The 13,703-nt window shown below is 41.0% G+C and overlaps 1 protein-coding gene and 1 long non-coding RNA gene across 3 annotated transcripts in view; both read left to right on the top strand.

The window, feature by feature from the left end:
* Window positions 1-4,786, top strand: part of RNF145 (ring finger protein 145) — a 53,919-nt gene extending 49,133 nt beyond the window's left edge. For both annotated transcript variants that reach the window (XM_059174183.1, XM_059174182.1), the window contains 2 exons: window positions 522-878; window positions 3,167-4,786. In XM_059174183.1, coding sequence (XP_059030166.1) covers window positions 522-878; window positions 3,167-3,550 — 741 coding nt within the window. In that variant the 3' untranslated portion in view covers window positions 3,551-4,786. The remainder of the gene's footprint in view (window positions 1-521; window positions 879-3,166) is intronic.
* Window positions 4,787-5,239: 453 nt separating this feature from the next.
* LOC131831847 (uncharacterized) lies at window positions 5,240-10,405 on the top strand. Its single transcript, XR_009353822.1, has 3 exons — window positions 5,240-6,105; window positions 6,373-6,578; window positions 8,728-10,405. It is a non-coding gene; the product is annotated as an uncharacterized LOC131831847 (long non-coding RNA).
* Window positions 10,406-13,703: the final 3,298 nt, after the last annotated feature.

Here is a 13,703-nt window from a genome sequence, read left to right as displayed (position 1 = left end):
GAATATTCTTAGTTTCATGATTTATGTGAATATGTGACATGTGTAATATACACATAGATACATACAACAGATAATATTGCCCTGGAAATAATAAGCTTATTGTAACTTGAAAGTGGATCTTTGCTGCCTGATCAGTAAGAAGTAAAAGAAAACATAACACTGGCAACAAAGATTTATTCATTGTTACTTTAGAGATAAAGGTTCTTTGAAAGTTGACTACAGGATTAGGAAAATTTAGAGAGAGTTTTAATGGGTTTTGGTGATCTCTGGGGAATGAAAGGAAAGGGTGAGTCAGAAAAGTGATAACTAGTCAGAATTATTTTAAGAAAGTTACATCTCAAGATACGGCTTTTTGGTATCAAATGCTTGGATCACTGAGATTACCTGCATTTTAATTATACCATGGTTTTCTCTGATATTAAATATGGCATCCTAAAACTGTTAGGAATGTTATTGCTTAAAGTCTATGAAAAGCCTTTCTTAGTGGTCATACTCTGTTTTAAAATACATGTATTTTACAGGTTTTGGGAACACTTTTTATTTATGTCTTATTTATGGTTGAGGAATTCCGAAAAGAGCCAGTGGAAAACATGGATGATGTCATCTACTATGTGAATGGCACTTACCGCCTTCTGGAGTTTCTTGTGGCCCTCTGTGTGGTGGCCTATGGTGTCTCAGAGACCATCTTTGGAGAATGGACCGTAATGGGCTCAATGATCATCTTTATCCATTCCTATTATAATGTGTGGCTTCGGGCACAGCTGGGGTGGAAGAGCTTCCTACTCCGAAGGGATGCTGTGAATAAGATTAAATCATTACCCATTGCTACAAAAGAGCAGCTGGAGAAGCACAATGATATATGTGCCATCTGTTACCAGGTAACTCATACAATAGGAATCCATTTGGGTGGGTTGGTGTATCGCTTGGGACTTTAACCACATTAACCAAATTTAAGTTAAATTTGTAGGCAGAATTATTTCCTTGGTTAAAAAAAATAGGTCTCAGAAATTGTTAAAGACCTGATAGAATATTTCCATTTTATTTCTGAGTTAAGTTTTTAATTTAGTCCCTCAAGTTCTAATTTATTGTTATTTTCAACATTGCTCACCAATAAATAAAGGAAAAACAGGTCAGGTGTATTTTATATTTACTCCCAAATATACACACACACACCACACACACACACACACACACACATACACATACACACATATCCTGTCAAATATATACGATCGTTCAGGAGTCAGCAACTTCTGAAAAGTGGTGTGCCAAGATTCTGACACTTTTCCTTCTGGTATTTCCAGGATGGGAAGAAGTATTCATTTACTTAACATAGGTAGAGAGAGTATATGTTTACCTGTAGGTTGATGACTACCTGAGATGGATACAAGCCTTTGTGTCTGGAAGTGGGAACTAGAGGGTATGAGAGAGTCACCTAACCCATATGCCGTTGTAGTTGGCCTTCCTGGCATCTTTGGCATGTGTGTTATGAAGAGCTGATGTCTGCCTTCTATTAAAATTGAAACGTAGTATTGAAATGAGTTTGGAAATATCACTGCAAAAAATAGGCCTACAGTTTATCGTCACCACTAACTTGGGCAGGGGGGTGGTTGAGGAGCAGCTTTTTATAGCTAAATTGTGCTATTGGAAGTATGGATAGAATAAGGGCAACAACAGAAATTGTTTAAAATCCCTCTTAAAGAGTGTAGGCTGGTGGACTAAAACGAGATAATAGAGTCATTCAGTATGAGGGAATGGTCTTTAGCCAAGGTGCTTTACAGTTTAGATGGGAGTGTGTATGTATTGGTGTGTGTTTAAGACTGCCTAGCTCAAGAATTTAGTCTTAAGAATAAGATGCAACTACCACTTTTTTATTCTTGTTAGAACATACCTTTGGGTACTCACAAAATAATGTCTTCCGAGTTGTTTTTGTATTTGGGGGACTAAGGACAATTGTAGGTTCCCCCCAAGTGAAGTGGCCATTGTCTTAGTTCTGCTTCCTTTGTGCTTGGTAGCATCGTTGTATGTGGGAAAGAGCACGTCAAGGACAGGGCACATCAGCTTCAGCAGCCAATGTCTAAATATTCCAACTCCGGGATTTAAGAGTCTCCTTTTTGTATTTCCTGTTGCCACATCACTTTTTTTGAGGTGCTAGAACTACCTGCTGATATCACACAGAAAATGAAAGTCAAATTGCTTAACTTCCCAGCTGGCTGCTTTTCCTTGAATGGCTTTCTGCTTAAAAGTTGACTTCCAGGTGTTACCAGTTCTTGGCAAGGAATTTCTGTCACAACTACAACTCCTTGTTTTGGGACTTTAAACAAAATTAATGGTTGAGTCACTAAATGTATATTCTTAACAATTAAATCATGTCCTCAGCCTTCCCTCCCCGAATATATATTCTGCAAGGAACATTAATGCAAAGTAAACCACTTCTTAATCCGGTGGTTATCAAACTTGTGTGTGCCTAAAACTTACATGGGTGGCTTGCTGTAACTGTAGATTTGTGAATGCTGTCTTAAGCTATTCCAATTCTGTAGGTCTTGGGGGGCTCAATAATATGCCTGGTTATTAGCAAGCACTCTGGGTGATTGTGATGCAGATCGAGAAGCTGTGGCTTAGACAGACCCTATCTTGAAGACTGCATTACATACATTCTCCTTAATGAAATTGCCACTTCCTTGCCAATACCCTGGTGTTATGTGGCTGATTTTGTCTCCTTGCCAGTGATTTCATCATGGAATAATCTGTTTAGCTGTGTTGAAGCGTAACTGTGGGAAGTCCTGTCTTCATCAGATTTTCTTAGGTTCTAATTACACCCGTGCCATGCGGGGGGAAACCCAGTGATCACACTGCAGTAGTTATGTGATGCTTGTGTTCCATATGAAGGCAGAAGCCAGTTAAGAAGTTTGTTGCTTTCTCATTTTTTATTTTTACTTCTTTTAAAAACTGCTTAGCCAGTGGTTCTTGCATTGTTGGTGTAAAAGTGTCTCTGAAGGCAGGAGGATTATCACTGTAATCTAAAATGAGTTTTATTCTAAAATCTGTGTTATACCTTTTCTATGGGGAATTGTGGGAAAGAAATGTTGGAACTAGAACTTTTGGGATTAGCAGCAAAGATTTTAGATAATGGGCATTTATTGAGGTATCTTTCCCTCCCTTCTAGGACATGAAATCTGCTGTGATCACACCTTGCAGTCATTTCTTCCATGCTGGCTGCCTCAAGAAGTGGCTATATGTCCAGGAGACCTGCCCTCTGTGCCACTGCCACCTCAAAAACTCCTCCCAGCTTCCAGGGTTAGGAGCTGAGCTGGTTCCACAACCTCATGCTGGAGTTGAGCAAAATATGCTTCAGGAAGGAACTGAACCTGCAAATCAAGAGCATCCTCCAGGGACTGGGATGCAAGAAGGTTCCAGGGACAATAATGAGTGCATTGCCACTAGATCAGATAGCCAGGAAGGGACTTGTGATCCTAAGGAATATCCTTCTAGTGTGAAAGATGAAGCATGTCCTGTTGAGGTCAGCCTAGAAGAAAAGAAGCAGAAATAATGCTTTGATACTCTGGAGAAGTTAACTCACTATGAAATTTGAGCTCAGATTTGAGGAATGAATGTATGAGATGATGAGGCAGGAAACTTGACATTCCAAGTGTCTGATCCAGGAAGTAATCTCAGTGGAGACTGCTTGCTTTCATCCCCTTGACATTGTGGGAGAAAATTGCAATGTATGCTAATCAAAATGTATTTATATAGCCCATGCTGATATTTTGTAGAGGTCTGCCAAGAAAACTCAACCTCAACAACTTCAGAAACTGCCCCTGATTTGTAAGGGATACATAAAATCAGATTTGAGTGCTTGCAAGGGGCTAAAGAAAGGATAAAGAGCATGAAGACAGCATGGGAAGAAGCAGGCAGACGCGGAACTGACATTTAACTTTCTAGGGGACAGAATCATTCTTACTACAAAGTATGAGTAGTGACCAGCCCTTTTCACCACCCCCCTTTCCCTCAGTTAATTGGAACTCAGTCAGGTGATAATTGAGTTTTGTACAGCACTGAAATGAAATCAAAGATGTAAGAGCATTGATTGTATTCCAAGATTGAAGCACGCTCATACTTCGTATGTGCTTTAGGGGAGGGGGTGGGTGGGCACTGGGCCTTGCGGGTGCATTCATGTAATCTGAGACTCTTGAACTTTATGATGGAGTCTTCAATATTTTGATGTATATGGAACTTTTGTTAATATATTGTATACTGTGTTGGCTGTGTGACGTAAACTAAAACTCTAATGAACACTTTGGGGTCCACGTTAGTGTAGGAGACCAAAGTGGGAGGGGTTTTAGGGCACTGATAAAGGCCCGAAGTGTACTTTTCAATCCTGTGTAATGTTTAATTCTTGCAACTGAATCAAAACAGTGTTAAATTCTGGCAATATTTGCACTTGGGGAATGAGTACATAACTGTATGATCACACTCTGCAAATGCCACTTTTAAAGCTGTTAATAGACTTTGCACCTTTTCTTTGACAAGTTTGTGTCATATTTAAATTTTTACATTCATCATGGCTACAGGTAGAACTGGGGAGGGGGGACTGTAATTTTTTATGGGAATTTTGATATGAAAAGAAACTAGTCATTTATTTATACAATAGGCTTGGCTCAAAAAGTGTTTTTCAGACTCGATATTCCTAATGTGGGATGTGACTTTATTTTATTTTTAGTAGCAAATTTGGATGTAGACTGACAGACATAGCTGAATGTCTTAATAAATTTAAATTTGAAGATAACGGTGTTTTGTTCCCGTGTTGATTATTATTGGAAAGTGAAATTCTGTTCTTAGGAGGTTTTGTTTTTATCCACCCAGGTTTCTTATATCTATTTCCCTGTCAAAATGCCCTGCAGGTGGCAAAACGTTTTGATTGAAAATGACCAGCTCTTTGAAATCTACACTAGTGGAAGCAAACCTAGCTTTGCATTAGATGCCTTTGGGGAGTTTTTTTTTTTTTTAAAGTACACATTTCATGGATGGACCTCGAGGGTGGTATGCTAAGAGAAATCAGACTGAGAAAGACAGATGCCATATGATTTCACTCCTGTGGAATCTGGAAAACAAAATATGAATAAGCAAACAAAAGCAGAATCACACTTAAAAATTGAGAGAACTAATGGTTGCCAGACCAGGGGGAGATAGGAAGAAAGGCCAAATGGGGGAAGGGGAGTTGGAGGAAGGGCTTCAGCACAGGGAATACAGTAGAGAATACTGTTGCAGCGTTGTGTAGTGTGCACCGCAGAACATGCGGAGATGTGGAATCACTGATGTACACTGGAAACTAACACAACATTGTGTGTCAACAATACTCCATAAATTTTTAAGAATTACACATATATGAACCTGACTTCAGATCTACTGACTCGGGCTTTGGGGGTTTCTGCGAATGTGCTTTTCAAAGCTTCCTGGGTTATACCAGCAGTTTGATGTTTGGAAAAGAAGTCTAGAGTAGAATGCATTTCTCCCTCCGCCTCACTGAAGTGGCTCACCGTCGTTGGCAGATGGCCCCCTCTAGTGGTAGGCTGGCAGTAATCTCTGATTTAAAACTGGATCCTTTGAGCAAAAGGTGCATGTTCAAAAGTGAAACTTTTTGGTTCTTTGTCTGAAGGGAAAAAATAGTTAAAGTTGAAATCATTTATGGCATAGCTAACTTGGCCATTTTCTTTTTAATATTTTATTATTTTATTTATTTGACAGAGATCACAAGTAGGCAGAGAGGCAGGCAGAGAGAGGAGAAAGCAGGCTCTCTGCTCAGCAGAGATGAGTAGAGATGAGGGGCTCGATCCCAGGACCCTGGCAGAAGCTTTAACCCACTGTGTCACCGAGATGCCCCTGAACTTGGCCATTTTTAAAAATTGTTTACACTTCCGTCCAAAGGATTCTGTTCCTACAGACCATAGGGAAAGTAGTCACCTGTAAGTAGAGACTTCTTTGGCATCAGTTTAACATTTAATACGATTTTTACCTCCTCCTAGCATGGAGACGCCAGCTCTACTTACCAAACCATATGGCCTCTCCGTTCAGCAGTCCTGGTGGACAAAGAGCATTCTGTTCAGTGTAGGTATCCTTTTGTTTCATTCAGGAAAGCTATATTATGTAGTAACAACGCCCCTCCAAATCTCAAGTGGCTTTAAAGCATCCAAAGTTTCTGTCTCGCACACCCTGCCTATGTGACTCCGGAGTTGGCGGGGTGCCCCGTGCAGGGCAGACACTTGGATGGAGGCTGCTGGAACAGCCACTGTTGAACTTTCCTCATGGTCATGGCTAAGACGAAGGGCTGGCAATTCACTGGACGTCTGCCCCTTCTGTTCATCCCCCCCACAGCCTGAACAGTGGACTCACCAGCACAGGAGGCTTTAGAAGTTGGGTGTCCCCGCTGGGGCTTGGACAGAGAGCACGTGAGCAGTGCTGAGGCCCACCACACCGTGGCTGAAGCAACGCCTAATCGTCCTTGCATGGTATTCAAACTTTGGGAGCACACCTGTTCGAAGTACACTGGGAACCTCTGACTTCATTTACTCCTTGCTTTGGTAAGCTGGGACTGTGCCACTGTGTAATGCCATCTGTATTTCAGATTTTTTTTTTTTAAGATTTTTATTTACTTATTAGATCACAAGTAGGCAGAGAGAGGGTGGGGGAAGCAGGCTCCCTGCTGAGGAGAGAGCCCAATGTGAGGCTCGATCCCAGGATCCTGAGATCATGACCTGAGCCGAAGGCAGAGGCTTTAACCACTGAGCCACCCAGGCGCCCTCAGATTTGTCTTTTGATCATTTTTGGAATAGTTTACAACTCATAGACTTTTGACTTAACACAAAAGTTTAACCATCTCTACTACTGAAGAGAAAAAAAGTTAGATTTAATTTCTCTTCCATTCCACTTGATCAAATTTAAGTGAGAAAATATTACATCCTTTTTGGGGGGGCACCCTTTCTGTGTCCACCTACTGATTTCCACTGTTTTTCAGACCATGAGTACATATATTCACTCATAACCAGTTTTCTCTTAAAAGGCTTTTTATCACCTTACAAACTTTGACCTCAATGTTAGTACTCAACAGTCTGAAGAGTCATACCAGTTATTAACATTGCATTTCCACTTTGTGGTGTTTTCATGCTGTAAAACTTGTTCCAGGGGCGTCTGGGTGGCTCAGTGGGTTAAAGCTTCTGCCTTTGACTCAGGTCATGATCTCAGGGTCCTGGGATCGAGCCCCGCATCTGGCTCTCTGCTCAGCGGGGAGCCTGCTTCCCCCTTTCTCTGCCTGCCTCTCTGCCTGCTTGTGATCTCTCTCTCTGTCAAATAAATAAATAAAATCTTTAAAAATAAAACAAACAAAAAAACAAAAACAAAGAAAAAAAACTTGTTCCAGGGATCTAAACCATACTATTGGCACAGTGTGTCTCGAGAAGTCCGATTTTCAAACACTGGCCCAAACACGAGGCTCTGAGATCCCCTCATTAAGGTTCCCGTGTTTGTCTCTGAAGTATACCATGTTTTCATGAACACTTGACACCAGAGACATTCTGCTTTCCCTAGAGGTTTTGACGTTATGTCAAATTGTGTATTTAATTAGTTAGTGGAGAAGGAAAATTTTGTAGTTTTCAAGTTTAAAAGGGAGGCCTTTTTTCCTATGGCTCCAGTAATGGGATAAGAGCCTTACAGAGATTGAAAGATTAATAACTTGAATATCAGAAGTTTTGGGAAAAACACCTTTAAGAAAATCAGTTTTATACTCTAGTTGTTTCTACTCTGGCTTTCATTAAAAAAAAAAAAATAAGTCTAATTCTAGAATCATGGCAGGTTGAAGGTAAGAATTACAGGTTTCAATTATTTTTTTAAATCCTATTTTTTAAAAATAGTTCATTTTTAACACTAATGATTTAGAAACAAAGTTTTTTTTTGTTTGTTTGTTTGTTTTTTAAGATTATTTGAGAGAGCATGAGCAGGAGGAGAGGCAGGGGGAGAAGTGGGCTCCCCACTGAGCAGGGAGGCCAACGCAGGGCTTGATCTCAGGACCCTGGGATCATGACCTGAGCCGAAGGCAGGCGCTTAACTGACTGAGCCATCTGACGCCCCAAGGAAATCAAAATATTTAAAAAGAGTAAAAATCACCCATAATTTCACTTTTGGAATTAGTTTTTCAAACAGAACTCCCTTTTGTTGACAAGTACACGCCCTCTCACTTAGGAGTCATTTTTGCTTCTATTTTTAAAGTCTGCTGCCTGTTGTTCCGGTTCTGAAGTTCAAGCACATTCCAAACAATTCTGTAATTAGTCCATTAAAGTACACCTGTTTCTCCCAACTTTGAATGTATTGAATGCTATGCCTAAAAGTTGCATTTATTAGATAATGCTTGCTTGGAAAACAATAAAAAATACTAGGAGCAGATTACAGAACTAATTTTTCTTGTGGCCACTCAGCAAAAGACTTCTTTCTCCAGCAGATTTGACATTCGGTTGCAGTATGGTTCAGAGCAAAATCGGGCATTCCTAGTAAAGACTGAGTAAACACTGCTATTAATCATACTTCCAGAGTCCTATCCATTTTCCTTGCTCTTACTAAAACTGTTGGTGTTCTTCTCCTATTTTTTATGAATGTTGACTGTTTGACCCTTAGTTTTTCTTTCTATTCTTAATAGATATAAGTAACGCCTTGCTTTTCTGTTGTTTTATATGTTCTAAGGTAAAAAGAAAATGGCTTCTGACCAGCAGGAAATAATAACCCAGATGAATCTAGAAGAACTTCTGTGTCAACTCTAGGTGGAATATTCTATTACTTTCCGACTAACAATTTGCCAAACTGAAGTCATCTCTCTCAGTGGCACTGAGCCTGCTAGTTTCCTCTGACAGTCATTTACTGGGCTCCTTGGATTTAGGAAGATCGGCACAGAAGAGATGAGACGAGGCTTGACTAAAAGCTAGAGCTCTGGGCTATAATTTTTATTCCTGTATGAGCTGTGTGATTCTTTTTTTTTTTTTTTTTTTTAACATTTATTTTATTTATTTATTCAACAGACAGAGATCACAATTCAGAGAGAGAGGAGGAAGCAGGCTCCCCACAGAGCAGAGAGCCTGATGCGGGGCTCGATCTCAGTACCCTGGGATCGTGACCTGAGCTGAAGGCAGCAGCTTAATCCACTGAGCCACCCAGGCGCCCCTGAGCTGTGTGATTCTTGGCCAGACTTTTTTTTCTGGGCTTCAACTTCATCTGGCAAAATGATCTCTGAGGTATCATTCTGCTCTTAAGATTTTGCTTATCTGTTTTTAATCTTTACCATGGACTGAGTGATAAGCTTCATGTTTTGTTTTCTTTTTCTTTTCTTTTTTTTTTTTTTTTTTTTTAAATGTGCTGTGTCAGATATTAAACGTAGCAAAGTTTTGGGTTACTACGATGTTTCCAGTGCCTGGGAAAGAGCAGCAGCTTCCTACATATCTGAGTGAAGAAATGAACTTTATATGTGACTCCTTGTATAAACCCCAGAGTTTAAAAATGGCAGAGAACTCTGTTACTTCTAGGGGCAGAGAGCGTAACCCTACATGGCAGTGAGATAAGGTCATTTCTGTGACTGGTTTTTGATTACCTGACTGAATTCAGATAGAGAACTCAGAGATTTCTAGAATAGAGATTACAAATCTGGGGCATTCAGGTGCAATCTGGGCTGATGAATTCTTTCTTGGCTTTTTTTTTTTTTTTAAGATTTTATTAATTTATTTGACAGACAGAGATCACAAGTAGGCAGAGAGGCAGGCAGAGAGAGGAAGGGAAGCAGGCTCCCCGTTGAGCAGAAAGTCCGATGCGGGGCTCCATCCCAGGACCCTGGGATCATGACCTGAGCCGAAGGCAGAGGCTTAACCCACTGAGCCACCCAGGCGCCCCTTCTTTCTTGGTTTTATTGTTTGGCCTCAAAGGTGCACTTTTAAGTGACTTAAAAAAAAAACAAAACATTTGAATTAGTTGCCAGCCATTTAAAAATTGCAAGCCTATACATATAGATCCAGTTTCTGGCTTTTCTTGGAAAATCGGAAGAGCTGGCTGCACAAGGTTACCCATTCCTGACTGACAACAGTCGGCAGGAGCAGAAGTGGGTCACGTGGGCTCTCCCATTCACCCCAGTCCCCCTCCCCACCACTACCTGCCCCTAGAAATTTGATTCTTATCATCAGACTTCTGTCCAAGTAGGAGATGACAGCTCAGATTATTGGCAAGTGTGGCTTCTCACTTAATGACATTCTAGAGTACAAATATTCTGTATGAATCAGAGCAAAAAAAAAAATAAAAGAGAACCTGGAACACTGCGGATAAATTTGACGTTCACTTGAGAAAGTGTAGAATCTGTATTTTCATTTTTCTTTTATTAAAAAAAAAATCAGCGACCAAGTGTCTCATTTGAATGTATTTGCAGTTTGGGTCTACACTTGACGTTTGTGTTTCCATCACATGATTGCATAGACCTGGGCCCGTGTTCCTCCCTCATTGCCGGGCACTGGAATCTGGCAGGAAGCTTGTGAAAACTACAGATGCCTCGGCCCAAACCCATAGATTCTGACTGGGTACGTTTGGAATGGAGCCCGAGTACTTGTTCTTTTTAGAAATTTTGTACATTCTGGTCCATCAAGATGTGAGGGCCTTTGATCTAGGGCAAATAATCCTGCTATTTTGGTGGTGAGGGGGGCAGTTTCTTGTTTTCAGAATCACTGCTTTTATGGAAGAAGTTTCTGAAAGAAGAAACACGCATCGAGATGTGTGCCTCCAGGGAACATTTATGGGTGAGGACTCCAGCAGCACACAGGGTTCCCACAGCCAAGCGGCAAAGCCTGGCGGGCACGTCAGCACAGGTGCACATGAGGCCTGACCTCGTCTACCAACCACTGTGGTTGATTAGCCACCCAGAAATGTCTGAAACTATTTATATTTTCAGTTTCACATTTTCAGGGTTTCCTCCCCCCCGCCCCCAAACATACAGAATTAAAGAACCGTAGAATTTTGGAAATAAACCAGCCTTCAAGAGATCTAAAGCCCTTGCCTTATTTTAAAGAGAGCCCACTTTTCAGCTTGTCCAAAGCCACACGCAGCTGACAGCTGAGCTGGGGATAATTCTTAGATCTCTGAATCCCCACCTAGGGTTCTTCCTATTTCTCCTGCTTACCTCAAAAAAATATTGAAATATACATGTGTGTTCAGTTGTATTCAAGAGAGCTGCTTTGTTAAATATAAAGGGATTATACTTGAGCTTTGGTGAAAAGACGAAACTGCAAAAGTTTCTGAGGTAGTATATTATTTAAAACTATCACTCTGACATTATTTTTAAATAAATTATTCGAAAAGAGAAAACAAGTTAATAAAATTTAGGCTGCGGAATGAATCTTGATCTGTATGGCAAGCCACAGACCATCAGGACATGGAAGTTGGAAACTTGGCTATCAAATGTCCTTGCACCACTTAACAGGAAAATGCTCTCGGTGTAGTTAGAAGCCACCAAAAGGCACAGACCATGCAATCGCACTGTTTGCGGGAAGAGATGGGGCCGTGTTTGGGACTGGGGAGTCAAGTAAGCCATGGTTTGGAGAATTTTAAAATATAAAACTACTTCTTTCCCAAGAGAGGTATTACATCACTGAGAGGCAACACGTGAGGGATAGATACATTACAAATTTCCGTTTTCTTTCTAGTTGTTTAATAAGTCTTTTCCAAAACCCACTCGTCTTTCCTAAATTACTCTGAAACTCTTCCCTCTCCCTTAGAAAAGATGAAGCAGTGCTGAAAATTTAAGGGACACTTTTTGTTATTATGAGCTATATTGCGCAACTTGCAAAGAAGGGACCTCGGAAGATGGGAGCCTCTGTGTTTCCGTGTTGCAGCCGGTAGAGGACTGGTTTCTGAAGGATCATGTGTGTTTCTCCCCCACCCGACCCTGAGCCTTTGTATTCTCAATGCCCAATCTTCTCAGTCTCGAGCAAGCTGATCACTGAGGCCTCTGCCAACGTTCCGGCTCAGAACTGGTAAGATGTCGCCTGGGGGAGATCAGTCTCACTGGAAACATACTTTGTTTTGCTTAGACAATGTTTCTTAAAAAATAGAGCTAACATTTAAAAATTGCAAGCTTTCACATTAAAAAGTCAGGGTTCTTGAGTTCTCTGGAAAAATCAGAAAATCTAAGTCCATTCCCATGGTAATATTCAATAGAAGCTTAGGAGTTCCTGCCCCTTAAACTGACATCTACTCCCTTCCCCCTAACTACCCTCTTGGTGATGCAGCTCAATAGAACATTCTATGATGACGGAAATGTTCTGTAACTGCCCCTGTCTAACGGGGTTAGCAGCCTTTACCAAGTGTGGCTTGAGCACTTGAACTGTGGCTAGTGGGACTGAAGAGTTGAATTTTAAATTTTATTTAATTTTTGTCAATTGAAATTTAAATAGCCATATGTGGCTAGTGATGACCATATTGGAATGAGTCTAGCTGATTATTGCTGAGCAGAAGTGAATGTGGGGCCAGTGTTAACAGACATTCTTTTTTTCCGAGAGCATCCAAAAATTCAGGTTTTTAATGAATTATCTTCCATTTAAAAATTTGGCTCCATTTTAAAAATGTGAAAGCCAAACGAAACACATTGATGGCACAAATTGTGGCCTGGGACCACCCATCGATGCCCTCCACCCATTGGATTAAAGAGCAGCCCAGGACAGAGAGAAAAGCAACTTGTACATCTGCCCATGGAAATCAAAAGGCATAGTTAAAGCATTATTATTGCTCCAAAATAGAGCCTTACTTCCACAAATTAAGGTTGGTTGAAATCGTGTCAGTGGCAGAGATTACATGCATCCCATCCTATAAAAGTGCTTAATAAAGTGCAGACAAAGGACAAAGAGAAGGTCTTTGAATAGGAGGGAACAGCAAGGGCAAAGGCCCAGGGGAGGAGAGGGCATAGTTCGTTGGCAACCTTAAGAAGTTTCATGTATCTGCTTTGTCCAGTATGGTAGCCACTAGCCACATGTGACTATCTACACATAAATTTAAGTGAAATTTCAAAAATTAAAAATGCAGGTTTGCAGTCATATTAGTCACCTTTCAAGTGCTCGATAGCCATGTACAGCTAGTGGCTACCATCTTGGACTTTTGAGATAGAGAACATGTCTCTCATTGCATGAAGGTCCCCAGACAGTCGTAGAACTTAGATCCGGAGATAGGCCAGAGAGATACTTGAGGACAAGGCCATGAGGTCCCAAGAGGGCCAGCGCCCCACAGTAGGAAGTATGGACTTGGAATGAAGATTCTCTTTTAGGAAGGTCATGCTGCTGTCATGTGGAAAATGGGTTGGAAGAATTCACAACAGTGAATGGAAGAGCTCTGGTTAAGAGGCTGGGGCAGTGCGGGGAGGAGATGAGGCTGGGATCTCATCTCAGACATCATCCATTCATCTCCCACCACATCGTGCTGGGCCCCGGACCTAGAGGGCAGTCATTACCTACAGTGCCAGCTATAGAACACACACCCGAAACAGCTCTCATTCTGCAGGCGAGACGCCGGGGTTCATAGTAGTTAAATCAATCAATCCCATAGACCACACAGCTAGGAAGTTCCACAACCGTCGATTGCAACCCATGGCTCTTTAGTTCCAAATCCTCAGATTATTTTCTATTTTTCTCTCTATACGATTT

The sequence above is a fragment of the Mustela lutreola genome, chromosome 5 (assembly GCF_030435805.1).
Source record: "Mustela lutreola isolate mMusLut2 chromosome 5, mMusLut2.pri, whole genome shotgun sequence".
Lineage (NCBI taxonomy): Eukaryota > Metazoa > Chordata > Mammalia > Carnivora > Mustelidae > Mustela > Mustela lutreola.
This window is presented reverse-complemented; position numbering and strand designations above follow the sequence as displayed.